Here is a 23,324-nt window from a genome sequence, read left to right as displayed (position 1 = left end):
GGTGTCCATAAAGTTGCCTGCAATATTGCAGCCAGTCAGTCTTCTTGAATCGCCAATGCTGTGTCGTGTCCTTATTGTAGTCTACAGTTGAATAATACAGTGGAGTTTTCGCATACGCTCGTGTAGTCTACAGGATTGTTTGCTTAGTGAGCCTCGTTAGCTCGTACACGGAACACATCTTATTCCACAGCCCTCGTAGCTTCATTTTTAACTACATCCTTGAAATGGAGTGTCGTGTGTTATCTATTCAGAGTCATGTTGTCAGGGGATACGTCGGGAATAAATCGGCAACATTTCCATTGCAGGTAAGAAATGAATATGTTTACGTTACTTGCTGGGGGTTTGCAATGTATGCACGTTCGACAACTCTGAACGAGTGGCCTGGCTACATGCTGAGAAAGAGGAGATACAGTATCCAAGGGTTAGGAAAGATTCGCAAAACTGGTTAGATTAGCAGAATTAGCTAAATTTACATGGGCGTACAGTAACCTGTAGTGTATTTAGCGAATAGAAGAGGTTGGAGAAATTCGGAATAGTCATTCAGAATAACAATAGTGTAGCCTATACTTGCCAGAGGATAAAAAAATAAATATATATATATATATATTTCACCTTTATTTAACCAGGTAGGCCAGTTGAGAACAAGTTCTGATTTACAACTGCGACCTGGTCAAGATAAAGCAAAAGCAGTTCGACACATACAACACAGAGTTACATGCTGACCAGACCGGACACGTCGCAAAATAAATTTAGAAACCATGTTACTCAATTGTTGCACCAACGAGCGTCTGCGTTGCCACGGGCTAAAATAGAAGTCGTTCCTATTTCGCAGATCGAGCTGAAAGTCCTGCCTCTCCCATCTTCTCATTGGTTTATAGAAGCAGGTACCCACGTACCATCTCCTCATTGGTTATACCCACGTGGGTGATTGAAAGACGAACTGTTTTGCCAGTGGTAGTGGTAATACTATGAAAGTTTAAATGCAATCACCATATAAGTTCAAAGATGACTAGAAATGATTCGGTTGGTCGTTTTATGTGTGGATTAATTGTCGGAGTAGAGGACCTTGTGCATTTCAGGTAAAATAACAACTCAATGTTTATATCCCAGGACAAATTAGCTAGCAACAGCAAGCTAGCTAAATAGGACAAATTAGCAAGCAAGTGGATGCTAAATTGCCAAACATGTTTAATGCTTTTCGACCTGTCCCCAAATTAATGTAAATGGTTGCGAGTTTGTTTTGATATTTTAACCTCTTTTGGGCACCCACGGTTCACACTATTCAACAGTCAGTGAAAAATCAGAGCGCCAAATTCAAATCAACAAAATGTCATAATTCAAAGTTCACAAACATACGACTATGTTACACCATTTTAAAGGTACACTTCTCCTTAATGTAACCATATTGTCCGATTTCAAAGGCTTTACGGCGAAATCATAAAGTTAGATTATGTTAGGACAGGTACAACATAAGAAAAACCACAGCCATTTTCCAAGCAGGAGAGGGATCACAAATACCAGAAATTCGTCAAAGGTTAGTGCTTACTTTTAGCTGATCTTCATCAGATGACACTCCTAGGACTCATTGTTAGACAATACATGTATGTTTTGTTCGATAAAGTTCATATTTATATCCAAAAACAGCATTTTACATTGGCGCATGATGTTCAGAAAATATTTTGCCTCCAATACTGCCGATGAATCAGCACAACAATTTACAAAAATACTCATCATAAACGTTGATAAAATATGAAACTGTTATTCAAAGAATTTTAGATAATCATCTCCTTTATGCAACCGCTGTGACAGATTTCAAAAAAGCTTCACGGGGAAAGCACACTTTGCAATAATCTGAGTACGGCGCTCAGAAACATACACTAGGCAATACAGATATCCGCCATTTTGGAGTCATCTAAAATCATAAATAGCATTATAAATATTCACTTACCTTTGATCTTCATCAGAAGGCACTTCCAGGATTCCCAGGTCCACAATAATTGTTGTTTGATAAAGTCCATCATTTATGTCCAAATACCTCCTTGTTTTTTGCGCATTCAGTAAGCTACTCCAAATGTAGGAAGCGCGCCCAAATATTCACGACGAAAAGTAAAAAAAAAAAGAAAGTTATATTTACGTTCGTTGAAACATGTCAAACATTGTATAGCATCAATCTTTAGGGCCTTTTTAACATAAAACTTCAATAATATTCCAACCGGACGATTCCAATGTCTTGAAAAACATTTTGGAACACAGCTACCTCATCACGTGAAACCGTGCCAATGAACTCATGTCCTTCCCTGAGTCACCAACTCCCCGGCCTTCTTGTTCACTCTCTGTTCACTGCAAAAGCCTGAAACTAGGTTCTAAAGACTGTTGACATCTAGTGGAAGCCTTAGGAAGGGCAAAATGAACCCTAAGTCACTGTGTGTTGGATAGGCAATGACTTGAAAAGACTACAAGCTCCAGATTTCCCACTTCCTGGTTAGATTTTTCTCAGGTTTTTGTCTGCCGTATGTGTTCTGTTATACTCACAGACATCATTCAAACAGTTTTATAAACTTCAGAGTGTTTTCTATCCAGATCTACTAATAATATGCATATTCTAGTTCCTGGGCCCGAGTAGCAGGCCGTTTAATTTGATTGTGTGTGTTCATGAAGAAAGATATGTCATAAACCCACGAAAGTGATGTAATATTTGCAAGCATTGTTATGATCTGCTTGTCTCCCCTCACAGGTGCTTGGGTTCGAAGTGGACTCCATCAACTCAGTGCAATTCTCCAATCACACAGGTGCGTGCAGGGCAGTAACTCCGTGCTCGTTTTTCAATATAACATTTGACAGAAACAGCTGGTAAACAGGCTATGTATAAGAAGTACACTAGAAGAAAATGTTATCAAGAATCAAATTAAATCCTATCCCACACCATTTGGTCTTATGTAGCAACATTCGAAATTGTGTTTTTTTATATTGGATAAAAGTAGAGACTCAGAGGTAGAAAATGGTACATCATAGACTACAGTTGAGGAACAACGAAAGTAATTCTGCTTTGAAAGATGATAAACCCCACTTTGAGAAAATGGCCCTTGAATGTTTTGGTACACCTACTGGAGAGCTCTTCTTTGTCTACACTCGTTCAGCATCGTTCACACCCTCTTAAGCCTTAGCCCCACCCATCTCTTTAAGGATTCACATGTGAGGCCATGTGCTAAACAGCGTGAGTAAGGTAGTGTAGTAAACAACCAAAGATTTCAAGACTAAAGACTGATTTAATACTACGACTATCGATATGTCTGTAAACAGTTGTCACAGTGACATCATGATCATTGTCGGACGACAGTAGAAAAGTATAAACACTCAAACGACAGGCTGCATGACATCAGCAGCCTGGTGGTTCAAAATAGCATATCTGGTGTATTTTAACACCAATAAACCAATCCGTTTAAAAATGAATTTAGTACATGTCAATCTAGCAAACCAGGCAACTAAAAGCATCTTTCTAAACTATTTTTTTGGTTAGTTTCTAGCTTGTTACGTTAGCTGGCTAGCCAGTTCAAACAATGGTCATACCATATTGCTGACGTCTTCACTTTAGATCATTTGTATTCATTATTACAAGAAAATAAACTCACAACAAGATCATTATTTACATGTTAATGGCGAGCTAATTCCAGAAAATAGTTTACGGTTATGAGTGTGACAAAATAAAAGCAGGGCATTGTCTCGTTGGCCTAACGGTGTATCCTAATTTCACTTTGGTGACGATCATGTTATTCTTCACATTACCGTCTCTGGTAAACGCACACTATATCAAATAAAATTAAAGTTTATTTTTCACATGCACAGGATATAGAAGGTGTAAACAGTACAGTGACGTCATAAACATTCTATTGAAATGGTTACTTGCATAATGGAGTCTTTTGTTTACACATGTAGCTAGCTAAACAGTGAACCATAATCCCAACTCATAATATTATTACCCTGCATGAATCTACAGGTAGCTAAAACTAACCAACCATGTTCAATGTTAGCTATCTAACATTAGGATATAACTAGCAATACAAATGGGTCTGAGATACAAATAATATTACTACACAGATCCTACACGTAACATTAGCTAGTTAGCTAACAGTACGCTTTAACTTGCAATGAAAAGGACATTTGACAATTTTAAACCTATAATATCTGAAAATGTAGCTAGCTAGACTCTAGATGGATGCTTCTCCCTCTCTGTCACGGATGCCATGTTTGCCCTTAGTTTGAAGATGTAATCTGGAGACGGGTGTTTTATACAACAGCCTTCTGTGAGTTCTCTTTTCAACTCCTGCATATTTGCAAACAAACACATGAATTCTCCATCCCTTTTATACTCTGCTTCCATTGGGCATTCCACTGATTTCAAAACTCTGTCCTCCAGAAAGTGGAGAGCATTAAAAAAATGTTTTTCAGTTCTTTGTGATATCTCTCAAAAAAGCAACAAAGGATTACTTACACATACAGCGCAGCTTTTGTTATAGACAGAAGCATGCTACATGGCAGACCAATCCGAACTCATCTCTTGGCATGTCCAGCCCACTCATTTCAGCCAATCATGGCTAGCGGGAAGGTTCTTGTCTTTTTCCATGGCTAAACCAAGTAGAATCGTCATTTAATTTGTTTTATTTGTATTTTCATATGGCATACAAGTTTGTTATTAAGACACATTATTTTATTTAACTAGGCAAGTCAGTTAAGAATAAATTCATATTTACAATGTCGGGCTACCAAAAGGCAAAAGGTCTTCTGCAGGGACGGGGGCTGGGATTAAAAATAAAATATAAATATAGGACAGAACACACATCACGACAAGAGGGACAATACATCACTACATACAGAGAGACCCAAGACAGCGACATAGCAAGACAGCAACACATGACAACACAGCATGGTAGCAACACAACATGACAACAACATGGTAGCAACACAACTTGGTAGCAGCACAAAACATGGTACAAACATTATTGGGCACAGACAACAGCACAAAGGGCAAGAAGGTAGAGACAACAATACATCACGTAAAACAGCCACAACCGTCAGTAAGTGTCCATGATTGAGTCTTTGAATGAAGAGATTGAGATAAAACTGTTCAGTTTGAGTGTTTGTTGCAGCTCGTTCCAGTTGCTAGCTGCAGCAAACTGTTGGGGACCTTTAACAAAATGTGACTGGCAAAGTTCACATGTTCCAGAAGGCATTTCTGCCCCCCAAAAAAGACTATCCTGTATATGCCTAGTTTCCTTAAACGAGTCACTTATGGAATGTATCCCTGGTTGTGGGATTCTTTTTGGCCCATATCAGTAGTCAATATCATCTCGGCCAACCCCTGTCTCAGCCCACATTCAAGATTCCAGTGACTGTATTTAGTAACCACAGTGTGTAGCACTAGCCTCACCCTCTACATTTTTGGTGAGCCCTTTTTTTTTAACGTCTCCCTCCAATTTGAGGATGTCCACCCATTTGTTGTAAAGTAAAACAGTGTTCACTCGGAGAGAAGAATTGAGCGTTTTGTGCTTATTCAAAATGTGTTTTTGTCTCTAACTAGTGCAATTCCCAAAAATTTTTTCCAAAGTTAAGTCATGAAAGACTGAATGTTTGGAGTGAAATGATGAGGCAGTGAACTCGTATATTACCCTGCAGTCTAAACAATCGCTCTTTCAACTTTGCATTACATGAACTCAGAGAAAGTACTTTTCTATCTGAGCAATTGCACTTACATTAAATCCAGTAAGGTGTTGGAGATAGTCCTACAGTTAATGATTGATAATCTATTAACTGTACAGAAAGAAGGGAGATACTGAACAGTTCAGTAATGGGTTCATAGAGTACATGCCATTCACTCAGAGATTGAACCCTGGGATGGTTGCATTTTAACTTCTAGTTGGCTACATGATCTATTTTAGATCATGACTTGACCTCCCAATATGGGGCTTGGTAGTGGATGAAAGAGTTTTTTTTGTTTGTTGCCATGAATCCTTTGATGGTGAGAAGTTAAGATCAATATCAAGTTAGGCCTACAGCCCTCAGCCCAATCTATTTGTAGGTCTATCTAGAGATGTTTGACTGGGTTCAAATCCAGCATCTGGCTGAGCCACTCAAGGACTTGTCCCAAAGCCCCTCCTGCATTGTCTTGGCTGTGTGCTTAGGGTTGTTGTCCTGTTGGAAGGTGAACCTTCGACCCAGTCTGAGGTCCTGAGTGCTCCGGCGCAGGTTTTCATCAAGGATCTCTCTGTACTTTGCTCCGTTCAGCTCTCCCTCAAACCTGACTAGTCTCCCAGTCCCTGCTGCTGAAAAACATCACCACAGCATGATGCTGCCACCTCCATGCTTCACCGTAGGGATGGTGCCAGGTTTCCTCCAGATGTGACGCTTGGCATTCCGGGCCAAAGAGCTATATCTTGGTTTCATCAGACCAGAGAATCTTGTTTCTCATGGTCTGAGAGTCCTTTAGGTGCCTTTTGGCAAACTCCAAGCGGGCTGTAATGTGCCTTTTACTGAGGATTGGCATCTGTCTGGCCACTCTACCATTAAGGCCTGATTAGTGGAGTGCTGCAGAGTTGGTTGTACTTCTGGAAAGTTCATTTCAAGAGGTACTCTGGAGCTCTTGGTCACATCCCTGACCAAGGTCCTTCTCCCCCGATTTCTCAGTTTGGCCAGGCGGCCAGATCTAGGAGTCTTGGTGGTTCCAAACTTCTTCTATTTAAGAATGATGGAGGCCACTGTGTTCTTGGGGACCTTCAATCCTGCAGAAATGTTTTGGTACCCTTCCCAAGATCTGTTCCTCAACACAATCCTGTCTCGGAGTTCTACAGACAATTCCTTCGACCTCATGGCTTGGTATTTGCTCTGACATGCACTGTCAACTGTGGAACCTTTATATAGACAGGTGTGTGCCTTTCCAAATCATGTCCAATCAGTTGAATTCACCACAGGTGGACTTCAATCAAGTTGTAGAAGCATCTCAAGGATGATCAATGGAAACCGAATGCACCTGCGCTCAACTTCGAGTCTCATAGCAAAGGGTCGGAATACCTATGTAAGTAAGGTTTTTCTTTGTCATTGTGGAGTCTTGTGTGTAGATATTTAGAAAAATAATTATTGAATCCAAAAGTGTTACACAAATCCAAATATATTTTAGATTCTTCAAAGTAGTGATAGCAGTTGATGTTATTCTCCAATAACACAGACCCCAAAGCAGGGGGCGGAAAATATGTTTATTCAAAGAGAACAAATCATGCGGGAGGTAGATGGTAGATGTTCATGCTCCCCTGTCCTCAGTGATTCTTTCCTGTGATTCTATCCACAGAACAAAGGGACATGATGTAGTTTCATAACCCAGCCTTAGCCTGTGGTTGACCAATTAGAATTCCTTGCAATAAAACTGGGCCAATGGCCAAATAACTATCCTATTTCAGGTTCTATGTATAAACAATTTGGACCAATGAGAACTTGCTATGAGTTATGTCTCTGACCCATTGATATTACAGAAAAAACACTATTTCCATTGATCGTTAGTACTCAATTGACCTCTCGTCTTCTGCGTTGTGTATTTATCTTCGAAATAATCTTACAGTAGCCACCCTTTGCCTCGATGACAGCTTTGCACACTCATGGCATTCTCTCAACCAGCTTCATGAGGTAGTCACATGGAATGCATTGCAATCAACAGGTGTGCCTTGTTAATTTGTGGAATTTCTTTCCTTCTTAATGCGTATGAGCCAGTCAGTTGTGTTGTGACAAGGTAGGGGTGGTATACAGAATGTAGCCCTATTTGGTAAAAGACCAAGTCCATATTATGGCAAGAACAGCTCAAATAAGTGAAGAGAAACGACAGTCCATCATTACTTTAAGACATGAAGGTCAGTCAATCTGGAACATTTCAAGAATTTTGAAAGTTTCATCAAGTGTAGTTGCAAAAACCATCAAGCGCTATGCTGAAACTGGCTCTCATGAGGACCGCCACAGGAAAGGAAGACGCAGACTCACCTCTGCTGCGGAGGATAAGTTCATTAGAGTTAACTTCATGTCAGATTGCAGCCCAAATAAATGCTGCAATCACATCTCGACATCAACTGTTCAGAGGAGACTGTGTGAATCAGGCCTTCATGGTTGAATTTCTGCACAGAAACCACTACAAAGGACACCAATAAGAAGAGACTTGCTTGGGCCAAGAAACACGAGCAATGCACATTAGACCGGTGGAAATCTGTCCTTTGGTCTGATGAGTCCAAATTTGAGATTTTTGGTTCCAACCGTCGTGTTTTTGTGAGATGCAGAGTAGGTGAACGGATTATCCTCCGCATGTGTGGTTCCCACCGTGAAGCGAGGAGGAGGAGGAGGTGTGATGATGATGGGGGTGCTTTGCTGGTGGCACTGTCTGTGATGTATTTAGAATTCAAGGCACACTTAAGCAGCATGGCTACCACAGCATTCTGCAGCGATACGCCATCCCATCTGGTTTGTGCTTAGTTGGACTATCATTTGTTTTTCAACAGCACAATGACCCAACACACCTCAAGGCTGTGTAAGGGCTATTTGACCAATAAGGAGAGTGATGGAGTGCTGCATCAGATAACTTGTCCTCCACAATCACCCGACCTCAACCCAATTAAGATGGTTTGGAATGAGTTGGACCGCAGAGTGAAGGAAAAACAACCAACAAGTGCTCAGCATATGTGGGACCTCCTTCAAGACGGTTGGAAAAACATTCTAGGTGAAGATGGTTGAGAGAATGCCAAGAGTGTGCAACGCTGTCATCAAGGCAAAGGGTGGCTACTTTGAAGAATCTCATCTCAATATATTTTGATTTATTTAACTCTTTTTTGGGGGGGGGGTTACTACATATGTGTTATTTCATAGTTTTGATGTCTTTACTATTATTCTACAATGTAGAAAATAGTAAAAATACAAATTTAAGAAAAACCCTTGAATGAGTAGCTGTATCCAAACGTTTGACTGGTACTCTGTGTGTGTGTGTCTGTGTAAAAAAATCTTGCATATTTTATTTCCACAATGAACTAATAATATGCGTCATAATGTTGGCAGTTCATACAAAAGATTGTTACCTATAACCAGGATTGGCATGACAAATTACATTTGGCAAGCAAATATTATTTCGGCAAACAAAACATCATTACCCCATAGCAACAGATGTGGGATACACACATTCCCTGCCCTTCCCCCACAAACAACCGCAAGCTCGGATGTTCAACAGTTGTTCCATCCCGAGCCCAATTCAAGAGAAGACTTGATGTGCGAATGCATATACAGTTGTAGTTGTTTGAGAAGGCATGCTAGAATGGTGAGATTTGATTAATCAATCTGAAGTTCTAGCTGATGGCGCTCACACACACACCAGTCCCCCGTTGTGACCATTTTCCCAAGCCTCTCTGAGCAGTCAGACCTTATGATTATTTTGTGCCACCAGGGACATAAGAATTTTCCCCTTCTCTGATTGTCCGAGTGTGACCCACTCCCCATGGGTTACTGCAGCTAGAGTTGCCTGCACTGCCACTACCTGGGTGGGGGCACCACACCGGAATCCCCACCTGCTAGGTACAAGGTCATCAAGGTTCTCATTAGCAGCTTTGAGAAATTCCTTATTATGCTCACCCATCAGGGGGCTTTGGCTTTGTTGTACCAACCCTGCCAGGCAGGCTCAGACTCTTGAGGGGTAAGTGCTGCTTTAGTGGGTCTCTGACAGAGTTTATCGTTCTGTCTTGGCTGCATATACTTGCAGTAGGCCTATAAAACAGATAAGGATTTCTCCTTTGTGTGTGGGTCGCTCAGGTGGGCGACTAGGGTACAGGGTTGGGGACCGCTCCATCATGATAAGACAAATAAAAAAAACTTTATTTATAATCTATTTTAAAATGTATATCCCATATCTGCACAAAATTGAAAGCTCTCTCTGTCACAACTCCTGCTCGCAGACACACATGGGCTCTGGCATTTGCAACCATTTTATTTTTTCACTCACTTAACTCCAGACTTTTCCAAACACAAACACACACCCCACCTTCCTTCACAATATACCCACATACTGTGCCTTCTGTCTTCTGTTTGCTGTTTTTATCCCAACCATGCTGATTCCTACCTCATTTCAGGCTTTTAAGTATTTTTGTTTTCCTGTTCCTTATATTTGAAGATTTATTATTTCAATAATTATCCTTGATCCTAATGCTGTCTTTTATTTATTTATAAATACTATGAATAGAACGTTGAATATGATTTATTTGACAACATTCCCTATCTTGAATGGTATAGTGTATTTGTGACTCGTTTCAGGAAACTATGCGTATGTCACCCGTCACTACCCTTTGAATGTAAACTTAATTTTTTTTATCAAAATGCCTTCTGGAACATGTGAACTTTAATGTGCCTTATTAATAACAAACTTGTATGCCATATGTAAATACAAATAAAAATGGTTAAATTACGAGACTAGCCACGGAAAAAGAAAAGCAACCTTCCCGCTAGCCATGATTGGCTGAAAAAATAAGTGGGCTGGACATGCCGAGAGATGAGTTCGGATTGGTCTGCCATGTAGCATGCTTCTGTCTATAACATGAGCTGGTCAGTATGTGTAGGTAATCCTTTCTAATGCTAATTTTTCTTTTAAAAGATATCACATAGTAGAACTGTATAAGTGTTGCTCTCCACTTTCTGGAGGACCGAGTTTTGAAATCAGTGGAATTAGAGTATGATAGCTCAGGAAATGGAGAACATTCTGGCGTTTGATTGCAAATATGCAGACTGAGTCGAAAAGAGAACACACCGAAGGCTGTTGTATAAAACACCTGTCTCCAGATTACATCTTCAAACTAAGGGCAACCATGGCATCCGTGACAGAGAGTCCGCCATCACATCTGGGATGGTTGCATTTCAACTATTAGTAGGCTACATTATCTTAAATCATGACTTGACCTCCCAATATGGGGCTTGGTAGTTGATGAAAGGACTAAATGTTCTACAGTGAATCCTTTGATGGTGAGAAGATCAATGTCAAGTTAGGCCTACAGCCCTCAGCCCAATCTGTTTAATGGAACAAACTATAGAAGGAGCCCTGTTGTTCCTCTACTTTTCCCTTTCACCCCACAAGTCCCCCTTATCTCTCTGTTCTTGGTTCTGGGCCAAGGGGGCCTCCACTAAACTCAGTGGGAAGCCTGTGTGTGTCCTGGTTGAAACATTTTATTTTTCCCCTCATGCATTCTTAATCCTGGAATGTCTCTTCATGATTCAACCAAATAGGCCTAGCTTGTGGTCACCATATTTGTTATCTTGTGTACAGTGTAGTTAGTATCTAATTTGATAGTTCAGTGAGTTGCTCTCCTGTCTGTTTAATGTTTTATAGAGTAATCTGGTAAAGTTATCTGGCTGAAGTGAAACCTGAATGTGTCAGTGAGTTCACTACCTACAGGGAAGACTAACAGAAAGGTGTTGGGGAGGACAAGGAAGGAGTGACTGTAAGGAGGGAGAGTGATAATGTGGGATAAAAGAAGACAGACATTTTGTAGCCCAAACACTTCACTTTGGCCTCAATAAGGTCTGTGCTCAAACCTAGATTATTTTGTGTGCAAATCACTCATTGCCATCAACAAATGATTTGGGTAATGGTGTAAGTGCAGCCTTTTCTTGGAGTTTCACCTTCCATGTTGTATTGTAGATATATAGTGGTGTAATAATATTATATGATGTAATGTTTTATATTTTATGTGATGTAGCTGCCTTGGCAGCATTTAATGGGGAACCCTAATAAATACAAATGACTGACCAACTGTTTAAGTCCTAGCCCCTGCTCATGATTAACTATCATTTCCATTAAATGTGTTAAACTCATGTTCAGGGTTAAAGTGAATAAACACATTCCTTAGACGTTTGAACTTTGAAACCCGGGACTGTATTATTTTTTGCCCCAGCAGGAGGTTTATTAAAATTGTTTAGAGATTAGAATCGTTGCTGGGCCTGTTTCTTGCTCAGTTGTGAATGGCTTGTTTTCTTCAATGAGCTGCTATGTCCTCAGCCCAATGTCAGAGGGAGAGATGCTAGTGAATGATTAATGCAGGTAACTGAATGTCTAACAATGGAGATTGTAATCAGTCTTCCTCTGTCAGCATGTTTGATTGTCTCTCAGCTTCTTTATCTCTCCCAAAAATCGACCAAATCCAAACCTAAATAACTGCTTGCTGACTTCACGTTGCCTGCTGCTGGTCATAAGAACTGATCACAGACAGACTATATTGATTGATGACTGAGAGATCAGTGTTTCTATAATTACCTCAGCAACCAAATCTGCCTCTGAAATTCCTTAAAAAAACATCTGGCCAACTTACCAGTCCACACTCTCCCTCCATAAACAACAGCCCCCTTTGTTGTTGGAACTTTTTATTCAGGATAATAGCAGGCATCGGCAGACCGATCAATCTGTTGAGTAAAGTTGAGTATGCTTTATGTCTTAAGGTGATCCCTCACCTCTGACCCTTAACCTCGCTTGTTTCCAAGGTTATGCTCATTGGAAAGGGCAAGTGCTGACGGCAGAGGAGCTGAACGTTCTCTATGAGGGTATCAAACTCAACAACGTCAACCATTATGACTACATCCTCACGGGTGAGACTTTCTATTGGCAATATGGATTCTGCCATTTTAATCAATTTTTTATAACATTTCTAGGATAGTATGTAGGATTGTTATGGCTGTGTTGATCTTTAACCCCCTAAGGTCGATGGCCGCACCCCCGCGGAAATCAAATTAGTATAATACAAAAAATCCCCATAAAAATGTTGCTTTTAAGATGGCGATCTGTGTTTTTTTTTTTTTTTTGCATTGGATGCATCTCAATCCACCACATCCGCCTATGTTGACCTTCCGCATCTGCGATGAAAGGTGACAGAGCTAGAGCGGTGTTTGTCAGACCATGAGACATCCCGAAAACTGGTCTTTTCACAAAGTCATCTGTAGCATCTGAACGGTTTGGCCCAGAAAATATTATGACCCCTCTCTCACGAATATGATGGTGTTCTCCATTTTGCTCTGATGCCCACAAGCGTCTTGGGACTCATCTGAAGTCGGTACAGCCGATCTGCCAACTTCTGTCTGTAGGGTACGAAGAGTTTGGGCTATACATTTAATATGACCCCTCTGTGCAAAGATGAGACTCACGAACACATTGTTTTGCTCTAGTACGCCCACAGGCCTCACAAGATTCGTCTGATGGTCCCCTGGTGCCAGTTCAAAAAATAAATGGAGACTGTTTAGTACCAAATATAAGGGGTTAAATACATGTCAAAATTACTAATCCTAATCTTTCTTATAACTCTCAGATATAGGACAGACACTTCTGTTATTCAATGTGTTTGTATGGGCTAATAGCCCTAAGGCCAAATAAAAATGTTCATCAAATATTTTGATACTTCATAATACAATTCCATATAGTTTAGTAGAACCCCCCCCCTCTCCCGGGTTAGACAGGGCTTAGACTGTTTAGTGCCAAAAAATAAGTGGTTAGATAGATAGTGAGGGGGGGGAAAGTATTTGATCCCCTGCTGATTTTGTACATTTCCCCACTGACAAAGAAATGATCAATCTATAATTTTAATGGTAGGTTTATTTGAACAGTGAGAGACAGAAAAACAAAACAAAAATCCTGAAAAACACATGTTATAAATTGATTTGCATTTTAATGAGGGAAATGGGTATTTGACCCCCTCTCAATCAGAAAGATTTCTGGCTCCCAGGTGTCTTTTATACAGGTAACAAGCTGAGATTAGGAGCACACTCTTAAAGGGAGTGCTCCTAATCTCAGCTTGTTACCTGAATAAAAGACACCTGTCCACAGAAGCAATCAATCAATCTGATTCCAAACTCTCCACCATGGCCAAGACCAAAGAGCTCTCCAAGGATGTCAGGGACAAGATTGTAGACCTACACAAGGCTGGAATGGGCTACAAGACCATCTCCAAGCAGCTTGGTGAGAAGGTGACAACAGTTGGTGCGATTATTCGCAAATGGAAGAAGCACAAAAGAACTGTCAATCTCCCTTGGCCTGGGGCTTCATGCAAGATCTCACCTCGTGGAGTTGCAATGATCATGAAAACGGTGAGGAATCAGCCCAGAACTACACGGGAGGATCTTGTCGAATGATCTCAAGGCAGCTGGGACCATAGTCACCAAGAAAACAATTGGTAACACACTACGCCGTGAAGGACTGAAATCCGCAAGGTCCCCCTGCTCAAGAAAGCACATATACTTGCCCGTCTGAAGTTTGCCAATGAACATCTGAATGATTCAGAGGACAACTGGGTGAAAGTGTTGTGGTCAGATGAGACCAAAATGGAGCTCTTTGGCATCAACTCAACTCGCCGTGTTTGGAGGAGGAGGAAGGCTTCCTATGACCCCAAGAACACAATCCCCACCGTCAAACATGGAGGTGGAAACATTATGCTTTGGGGGTCTTTTTCTGCTAAGGGGACAGGACAACTTCACCGCATCAAAGGAACGATGGACGGGGCCATGTACCGTCAAATCTTGGGTGAGAACCTCCTTCCCTCAGCCAGGGCATTGAAAATGGGTCGTGGATGGGTATTCCAGCATGACAATGACCCAAAACACACGGCCAAGGCAACAAAGGAGTGGCTCAAGAAGAAGCACATTAAGGTCCTGGAGTGGCCTAGCCAGTCTCCAGACCTTAATCCCATAGAAAATCTGTGGAGGGAGCTGAAGGTTCGAGTTGCCAAACGTCAGCCTCGAAACCTTAATGACTTGGAGAAGATCTGCAAAGAGGAGTGGGACAAAATCCCTCCTGAGATGTGTGCAAACCTGGTGGCCAACTACAAGAAACGTCTGACCTCTGTGATTGCCAACAAGTATATTATTTATTTATTTTCTATGGGCTAATACGCTATACAAAAGTATGTGGACATCCCTCCATCAAATGAGTGGATTTGACTATATCTGACACACCCGTTTGCCGACAGGTGTATAAAATCGAGCACACAGCCATGCAATGTCCATAGACAAACATTGGCAGTAGAATGGCCTTACTGAAGAGCTCAGTGACTTTCAATGTGGCACCGTCATAGGATGCCACCTTTCGAACAAGTCAGTTCACCAAATTTCAGGCTTGCTAGAGCTGCCCTGGTCAACTGTAAGGGCTGTTATTGTGAAGTGGAAACGTCTACGAGCAACAACGGCTCAGCCGCGAAGTGGCAGGCCACAAAAGCTCACTGAACAGGACCGGCGAGTGTTGAAGCAGGGTAAAAGTAATCTGTCCTTGGTTGGAACACTCACTACAGAGTTCCAAACTGCCTCTGGAAGCACAATAACTGTTCGTTGAGAGCTTCATGAAATGGGTTTCCATGGCCAAGCAGCCGCACACAAACCTAAGATCACCATGTACAATATCAAGCATTGGCTAGAGTGGAGTAAAGCTCGCTGCCATTGGAATCTGGAGCAGTGGAAACGCGTTCAATGGAGTGATGAATCATGCTTCACAATCTGGCAGTCCGACGGACTAATCTGAGTTTGGCGGCTGCCAGGACAACTCTACCTGCCCCAATGCATAGTGCCAACTGTAAAGTTAGTTGGAGGAGGAATAATGGTCTGGGGCTGTTTTTCATGGTTCAGGCTAGGCCCCTTTAGTTCCAGTGACGGGATATCTTAACGCTACAGCATACAATGACGTTCTAGATGATTTTGTGGCTTTCCTGTTTCAGCATGACAATGCCCCCGTGCACAAAGCGAGGTCCATACAGAAATGGTTTGTCAAGATCGGTGTGGAAGAACTTGACTGGTCTGCACAGAGCCCTAAACTCAACCCCATCAAACACCTTAGGGATGAATTGGATCGCTGACTGTGAGCTGGTCCTAACCGCCCAACATCAGTGCCCAACCTCACTAATACTCATGCCTCAATGGAAGCAAGTCCCCGCAGCAATGTTCCAACATCTAGTGGAAAGCCTTCCCAGAAGAGTGGAGGCTGTTATAGCAGCAAAGGGGGGACCAACTCCATATTAATGCCCATAATTATGGAATGAGATGCAGTAAGGACAAATATAATTTGTCATCAAATAATAAATTATTACTATTATTATTCATTTTTTTGTTACTTCAAGGGATCTTAAAATTCCTAATCGCCCAGTTTAGACTCTTTTGGGTTAACCTATGCTCTGTAAAGTTTGGAATACGTTTATTTATTAAGTTTACACATGAGGTTTGTGACTTTCGAAGTGACCTTTGCGTAATTCAGAGATCTCTTCCTCCCCAAGGGTACACCAGGGACACATCTTTCTTAGAGACAGTGGTGGACATTGTTCAAGAGCTGAAGAGGTTGAATCCCAAACTGGTATATGGTGAGTAACTATTGCCACACAGATGTGTATCCCATACACTGTAGCTATGCTCAGCAAGGTTGTGGATGGATGTAGCGCTTGGGTGTGAGTGTATTCCATATTTTCTTTCTTTGTGTTATCAGTGTGTGATCCAGTGATGGGAGACCAAGGCTCTATGGTTAGTATCCATGCTTTTATAGCCCTTTTATTATAGATTTATCCATGTGTATAGTCCATTCTTATTATTATTATTATTATTATTATAGTCCTGTTCAAACCACTCATGAACATTCTACCCTCTTCTTTTCCAGTATGTCCCTGAGAATATACTGCCTGTTTACAGAGACAAAGTCGTAGCAGTGGCTGATATCCTCACACCCAACCAGTTTGAGGCAGAGTGAGTACAGTGGCTGATATCCTCACACCCGACCAGTTTGAGGCAGAGTGAGTACAGTGGCTGATATCCTCACACCCGACCAGTTTGAGGCAGAGTGAGTACAGTGGCTGATATCCTCACACCCGACCAGTTTGAGGCAGAGTGAGTACAGTGGCTGATATCCTCACACCCGACCAGTTTGAGGCAGAGTGAGTACAGTGGCTGATATCCTCACACCCGACCAGTTTGAGGCAGAGTGAGTACAGTGGCTGATATCCTCACACCCGACCAGTTTGAGGCAGAGTGAGTACAGTGGCTGATATCCTCACACCCGACCAGTTTGAGGCAGAGTGAGTACAGTGGCTGATATCCTCACACCCGACCAGTTTGAGGCAGAGTGAGTACAGTGGCTGATATCCTCACACCCGACCAGTTTGAGGCAGAGTGAGTACAGTGGCTGATATCCTCACACCCGACCAGTTTGAGGCAGAGTGAGTACAGTGGCTGATATCCTCACACCCGACCAGTTTGAGGCAGAGTGAGTACAGTGGCTGATATCCTCACACCCGACCAGTTTGAGGCAGAGTGAGTACAGTGGCTGATATCCTCACACCCGACCAGTTTGAGGCAGAGTGAGTACAGTGGCTGATATCCTCACACCCGACCAGTTTGAGGCAGAGTGAGTACAGTGGCTGATATCCTCACACCCGACCAGTTTGAGGCAGAGTGAGTACAGTGGCTGATATCCTCACACTTGACCAGTTTGAGGCAGAGTGAGTACAGTGGCTGATATCCTCACACTTGACCAGTTTGAGGCAGAGTGAGTACAGTGGCTACTAGGATACATCGGTTTACATGTATTAAGTTGCTAAGTGCTGCACAATATGTCATAATATAGCTGTTACAGTAATGAGACCATGAATGCTTACTACAGTATTACTACCTCAGAGAAAAACCTATTTGCTGTTCTTAGCCCTTTGTAAAGTGAAGCAATAAGGCCCGAGGTGGTGTGGTATATGGCCCATATACCACGGCTAAGGGCTGTTCTTATGCACGACTCAATGTGGAGTACCTGGATACAGCCCTGGATACAGTCCTTAGCCGTGGTATATTGGCCATATCCCACAAGTCCCACGAGGGGCCTTATTGCTGTTATAAACTGGTGTCCAACGTAAGTAGACCAGTAAATATACTTTTTTTTTTTGTCATGCCCATGGTATGCGGTCTGATATACCATGACTTTCAGCCAATCAGCATTCAGGGCTCAAAGCACCCAGTTTATAATAACTCTTATAGGTCACAAACTCTTTCTTCCCTTATGTTTTATTCATAAAGCAGCAGACCAAAGCTTTCCCCAACACTTTAAGGGAACTGTGCCCTGGTTTATGCATTCAGAATCACACACAGCTTGACTTGATTTGCCTGCAAAATACACCCTCTGGACTAATGTGGAATTACATTCGCCATGTGTGCAAGTATGTCTAGCACCTCTGTGCCTGTACTGTAACCTCTCTGCGTGTGTCTCTTAGGCTGCTGACGGGGAGGACGATCAGCACAGAAAAAGACGCTCTTGACGTGGGTCCCATTGTCCATTATAGAGCTAATACACATGATGATGGTTTTAATCTTGACTTATAATGAAGGCTTCTTGCCCTCTCAGGTGATGGAGCTGCTCCATCAGATGGGTCCTGATACGGTGGTCCTCACCAGCACAGACCTGGCCTCTCCTCATGGGGACCAGTTCCTGGTGGCCCTTGGGAGCCAGAAAATGGGTAAGGCAAGGGCTGGGAGGGAGGGTGAAAGTTTAACTTGCCAACATGTTAAAAGGTAAGACTCATACTGACACTGTGTCCTTTCCTCAGTTAGGCCAGATGGGAGCAAGTCCTCCCGGAAGATTCGTATTGAGATGCCCAAGGTGGATGCAGTCTTTGTGGGCACGGGGGACCTGTTCACTGCCATGCTGCTGGCCTGGAGTCACCACCACCCCAATGACCTAAAGGTCAGTAATACCCCCAGCAGGAGGTTTATTAGAATTGTTTAGAGATTAGAATCGTTGCTGGGCCTGTTTCTTGCTCAGTTGTGAATGGCTTGTTTTCTTCAATGAGCTGCTATGTCCTCAGCCCAATGTCAGAGGGAGAGATGCTAGTGAATGATTAATGCAGGTAACTGAATGTCTAACAATGGAGATTGTAATCAGTCTTCCTCTGTCAGCATGTTTGATTGTCTCTCAGCTTCTTTATCGCTCCCAAAAATCGACCAAATCCAAACCTAAATAACTGCTTGCTGACTTCACGTTGCCTGCTGCTGGTCATAAGAACTGATCACAGACAGACTATATTGATTGATTACTGAGAGATCAGTGTTTCTATAATTACCTCAGCAACCAAATCTGCCTCTGGAATTCCTTTAAAAAAACATCTGGCCAACTTACCAGTCCACACTCTTCCCTCAATAAACAACACCCCCTTTGTTGTTGGAACTTTTTATTCAGGATAATAGCAGGCATCGGCAGACCGATCAATCAGTTGAGTAAAGTTGAGTATGCTTTCTCTTAAGGTGATCCCTCACCTCTGACCCTTAACCTCTCTTGTTTCCAAGGTTATGCTCATTGGAAAGGGCAAGTGCTGACGGCAGAGGAGCTTAGCGTTCTCTATGAGCATATCAAACTCCACAACGTAAAAATGTCAGTTTTAAGATGGAGAAGTTATTATTGCATTGGATTGGTGTCAATCCGCCTATGTCGCCCTTCTGCATCTGCGGTGAAAGGTGATAGAGCTGGATTGGTGTTTGTCAGACTACGAGACATCCCAAAAAAACGGTCTTCTCACAAAATCATCTGTAGTGTCCGAACGGCTTGGCATAGAAAATATTATGACCTCTCTTTGGAAAGATGAGACTCTCACGAACACAATGGTGTCCTCTGTTTTGCTTTAATGACCTGAAGGTCAGTAATACAGGGGACTGGGTATATCAGTGCAGAGATAACAACCAAGCTACATTATCCTTAATAATGTAATCAATGTGGTTTGATCCATGGACTAGTCTATCTTTTCTAACATACTTGTCTCTCTTAGGCTGCCTGTGAGAAGACTGTCTCAGTCCTGCACCATGTTATCAAGAGGACCATCACCTATGCCAACGGTGAGATCATATACAAGGCTCTACTTGCCTGTTTGTATGACTGTCTAATCTACACAACAAACGCAACAATTTCGAAGATTTTACTGAGTTCCAGATCATAAGGAAATCGGTCAATTGAAATAAATTAAATCAGGCCCTGATCTATGGATTTCACATGACTGCGAATACAGATTTGCATCTGTTGGTCACAGATACCTTAAAAAAAGTAGGGGCATGGATCAGAAAACCAGTCAGTATCTGGTGTGACCACCATTTGCCTCATGTAGCACGACATATCCTTCACATAGTTGATCAGGCTGTTTTGATTGTGGCCTTTGGAATGTTGTCCCACTCCTCTTCAATGGCTGTGCAAAGTTTCTGGATATTGGCAGGAACTGGAACACACTGTTGTACACGTCAATCCAGAGCAACCCAAACGTGCTCAATAGGTGACATGTCTGGTGAGTATGCAGGCCAGTGAAGAACTGGGACATTTACAGCTTTCAGGAATTGTGTACAGTTCCTTTCGACATGGGGCTGTGCATTGTCATGCTGAAACATGAGGTGATGGCGGCGGACGAATGGCATGACATTGATAAAATGCAATTGTGTTCGTTGTCCATAGCTTATGCCTGCCCATACCATAGCCCCACCGCCATCATGGGGCACTCCGTTCACAACGTCAGCAAACCGCTCGCCCACACGACGCCATACACGCCGTCTGCCATCTGCCCGGTACAGTTGAACTGGGATACATCCGTGACGATCTTACTTCTCCAGCGTGCCAGTGAAAAGGGAAAGGGGGATTCCTCGTCAGTTGTACAACTGAATGCATTCAACTGAAATGTGCCTTCCGCATTTAACCCAACCCCTCTGAATCAGAGAGGTGGGGGTGCTGCCTTAATCGACATCCATGTCATCAGTTCCCACGTCATCGGTGCCCAGGGAACTGTGGGTAACTGCCTTGCCGAGGGGCAGAATGACATATTTTTACCTTGCCAGCTCGGGGATTCGATCCAGCAACCTTTCGGTTACTGGCCCAACGCTCCTACCCGCCAGGCTACCTGCCGCCCCCGTGGCCATTGAAGGAGAGCATTTGCCCACTGAAGTCGGTTATGACACTGAACTGCAGTCAGGTCAAGACCCTGGTAAGGACGACGAGCACACAGATGAGCTTCCCTGAGACGGTTTCTGACAGTTTGTGCAGAAATCCTTCGTTTGTGCAAACCCCGAGTTTCATCAGCTGTCCGAGTGGCTGGTCTCAGACAATCCCGCAGGTGAAGAAGCTGGATGTGGAGGTCCTGAGCTGGCGTGGTTACACGTGGTCTGCAGTTGTGAGGCTGGTTGGACGTACTGCCAAATTCTCCAAAACAACAAAGGTGGCTTATGGTAGAGAAATTAATTACATTCTCTGGCAACAGCTCTGGTGGACATTCCTGCAGTCCGCATGCCAATTGCACACTCCCCCAAAACTTAAGACATCTGTGACATTGTGTTATGACACAACTACAACATTTTGTGGCCTTTTATTGTCCCCAGCACAAGTAGCACCTGTGTAATGATCATGCTTTTTAATCAGCTTCTTGATATGGCACACCTGTCAGGTTCGATGGATTATCTTGGCAAAGGAAAAATGCTCACTAACAGGGATGTAAACAAATTTGTGCTCAACATTTGAGAGCTTTTTGTGCGTATGAAACATTTTTGGGATTTTTTTATTTTATCTCATGGGACCAACTCTTTTTACATGTTGCGTTTTATATTTTTGTTTAGTGTATATTCCACTATAACATCTCTCCTCCTCTCCATCAGAGATGGCTGGCCCTGGTAAGAGACCCAACCCTGCTCAGTTGGAGCTGAGAATGGTCCAGAGCAAAAAAGACATTGAGGACCCGGACATCGTAGTGGAGGCCACCATCTTATAACACCCAACGCCTCATAAATAGACGTATAGGACTTTTACATCATGAGGTGTCATCTTGCCTTATAGGATCTTGTAGTGAGCACTGTTTTCATGATGGACATCAGAGTATTTGACCTGCACACCACACACACACATTTACTTAGTCACTGCCATGTGTCTTTACTATGACCTGAGCATTGTCACCCATTTGAAAACATAGTAGATAGTCTTAGAGCAGGGTTGTTTAACTTTTCTCAGCTTGAGATCCAGTTGAGAAATTGACCGTCCTCCCGTAACCCAATTCATCCTCTAATGACCCAAATTAAGAATAGTGTCTGATTTTATTGATGTATTCTCATAACTCGCAACCCACCTCACATTACCCAGGGCCCACTTTGGGTCCCGACCCATAGTTTCAGAAACCCTATCTTAGAGTAACAAACACAGGTTGTGGATATTACCACACATCAGAATAGTGACTGTATAGATACCTGATTGGCCCTCAATATGGCATAGGTATTAGCCCTGAGTTTCCCCTTACAATGTGGGCTGACCAGGAAAATCTCTGCGCTTCAGTTATGGGTTTGGTAATGCATCATAGGCTTTTATCAGATCCAGTGACACCTTACATTTGTGCTACCATGAAGCATGTTATGCAGTACTAATCCGTGCACGTTTGATCATCAGATTTTCAATTGTCCATTTTCTTTGTACGTTTTTGTTTTCATACTTTTTATGATGGGAATGATTCATACATTTATTTTACTATTAATGTACTTTGTCCTTATAATAATGCTTGTCATTCTTAAATGTCTTACACATTTCAAACTGAGGTAACAATATTTGCACAGATAATCTTGATAAACATGTTTATTATTAATGTTAATCATTTAATGCTTTTCATGGTCTTGATTGTCTTACTATTTTCATATCGTTACTAGAACACAGGCCTATATTGGTAAGAAAAAGTACAATTTGGCCTTAGCGGAGTCGTTTAGAGGAATACCGTCGTTGAATGTTTTGTATCTATGCCTGCAAAGGTAATGAAATAAATATTTATTATACAATGTTAGAAAGATAAGTGCCAAAGCTGAAGCTCTGATAAATGATGAGGAATAATAAAATATTATTTTAATTAAACCCACCGGTCTCTATGCCTCATGTTCATGTTGCTATGTCTCCCTTGAGTGGGATTACAGTGAGATCAGTAGTGTTCTGTTCTACAGTACTATAAGAGAGTGTTGATAGGGCCAGTCTTTAGCTTTGTTTTGCAGTATTAATTGATCCCACAGGTATTGGTGCCTGGAAATGAATGATTTATGCCACCTTTGAATCTCTTTTCTATATTATTTTGTTTGTGCTTGAACTAATGGATATGACTATGCCACAAAAGGTGAATGTTGGAGATTAAATAAATTGGAGGAATATTACAGAGAATCATTTTACCATCTGGGTGGGGGCCTGTACTCTGGTGAGATTATAGGGTCAGGTTTCACAGCATCAGATCACTGCACTAATCCCAATGTGGATAGCCTGCATTGACCCAAATAAACAGGCAGGCCAAGTGAAG

At 42.3% G+C, this 23,324-nt stretch overlaps 1 protein-coding gene across 1 annotated transcript; it reads left to right on the top strand.

The window, feature by feature from the left end:
- On the top strand, window positions 1–22,894 carry LOC106582439 (pyridoxal kinase). The gene is made up of 11 exons (XM_014165552.2): window positions 1–305; window positions 2,735–2,789; window positions 12,532–12,636; window positions 16,293–16,376; window positions 16,499–16,533; window positions 16,667–16,752; window positions 18,261–18,306; window positions 18,392–18,503; window positions 18,594–18,730; window positions 19,806–19,872; window positions 21,664–22,894. Exons 1-11 carry the CDS (start codon window positions 225–227, stop codon window positions 21,774–21,776), a joined length of 921 nt encoding a protein of 306 aa, XP_014021027.1. The 5' UTR covers window positions 1–224; the 3' UTR covers window positions 21,777–22,894.
- The last annotated feature ends 430 nt before the right edge of the window (window positions 22,895–23,324 follow it).

The sequence above is a fragment of the Salmo salar genome, chromosome ssa21, assembly GCF_905237065.1.
Source record: "Salmo salar chromosome ssa21, Ssal_v3.1, whole genome shotgun sequence".
Classification (NCBI taxonomy): Eukaryota; Metazoa; Chordata; class Actinopteri; order Salmoniformes; family Salmonidae; genus Salmo; species Salmo salar.
This window is presented reverse-complemented; position numbering and strand designations above follow the sequence as displayed.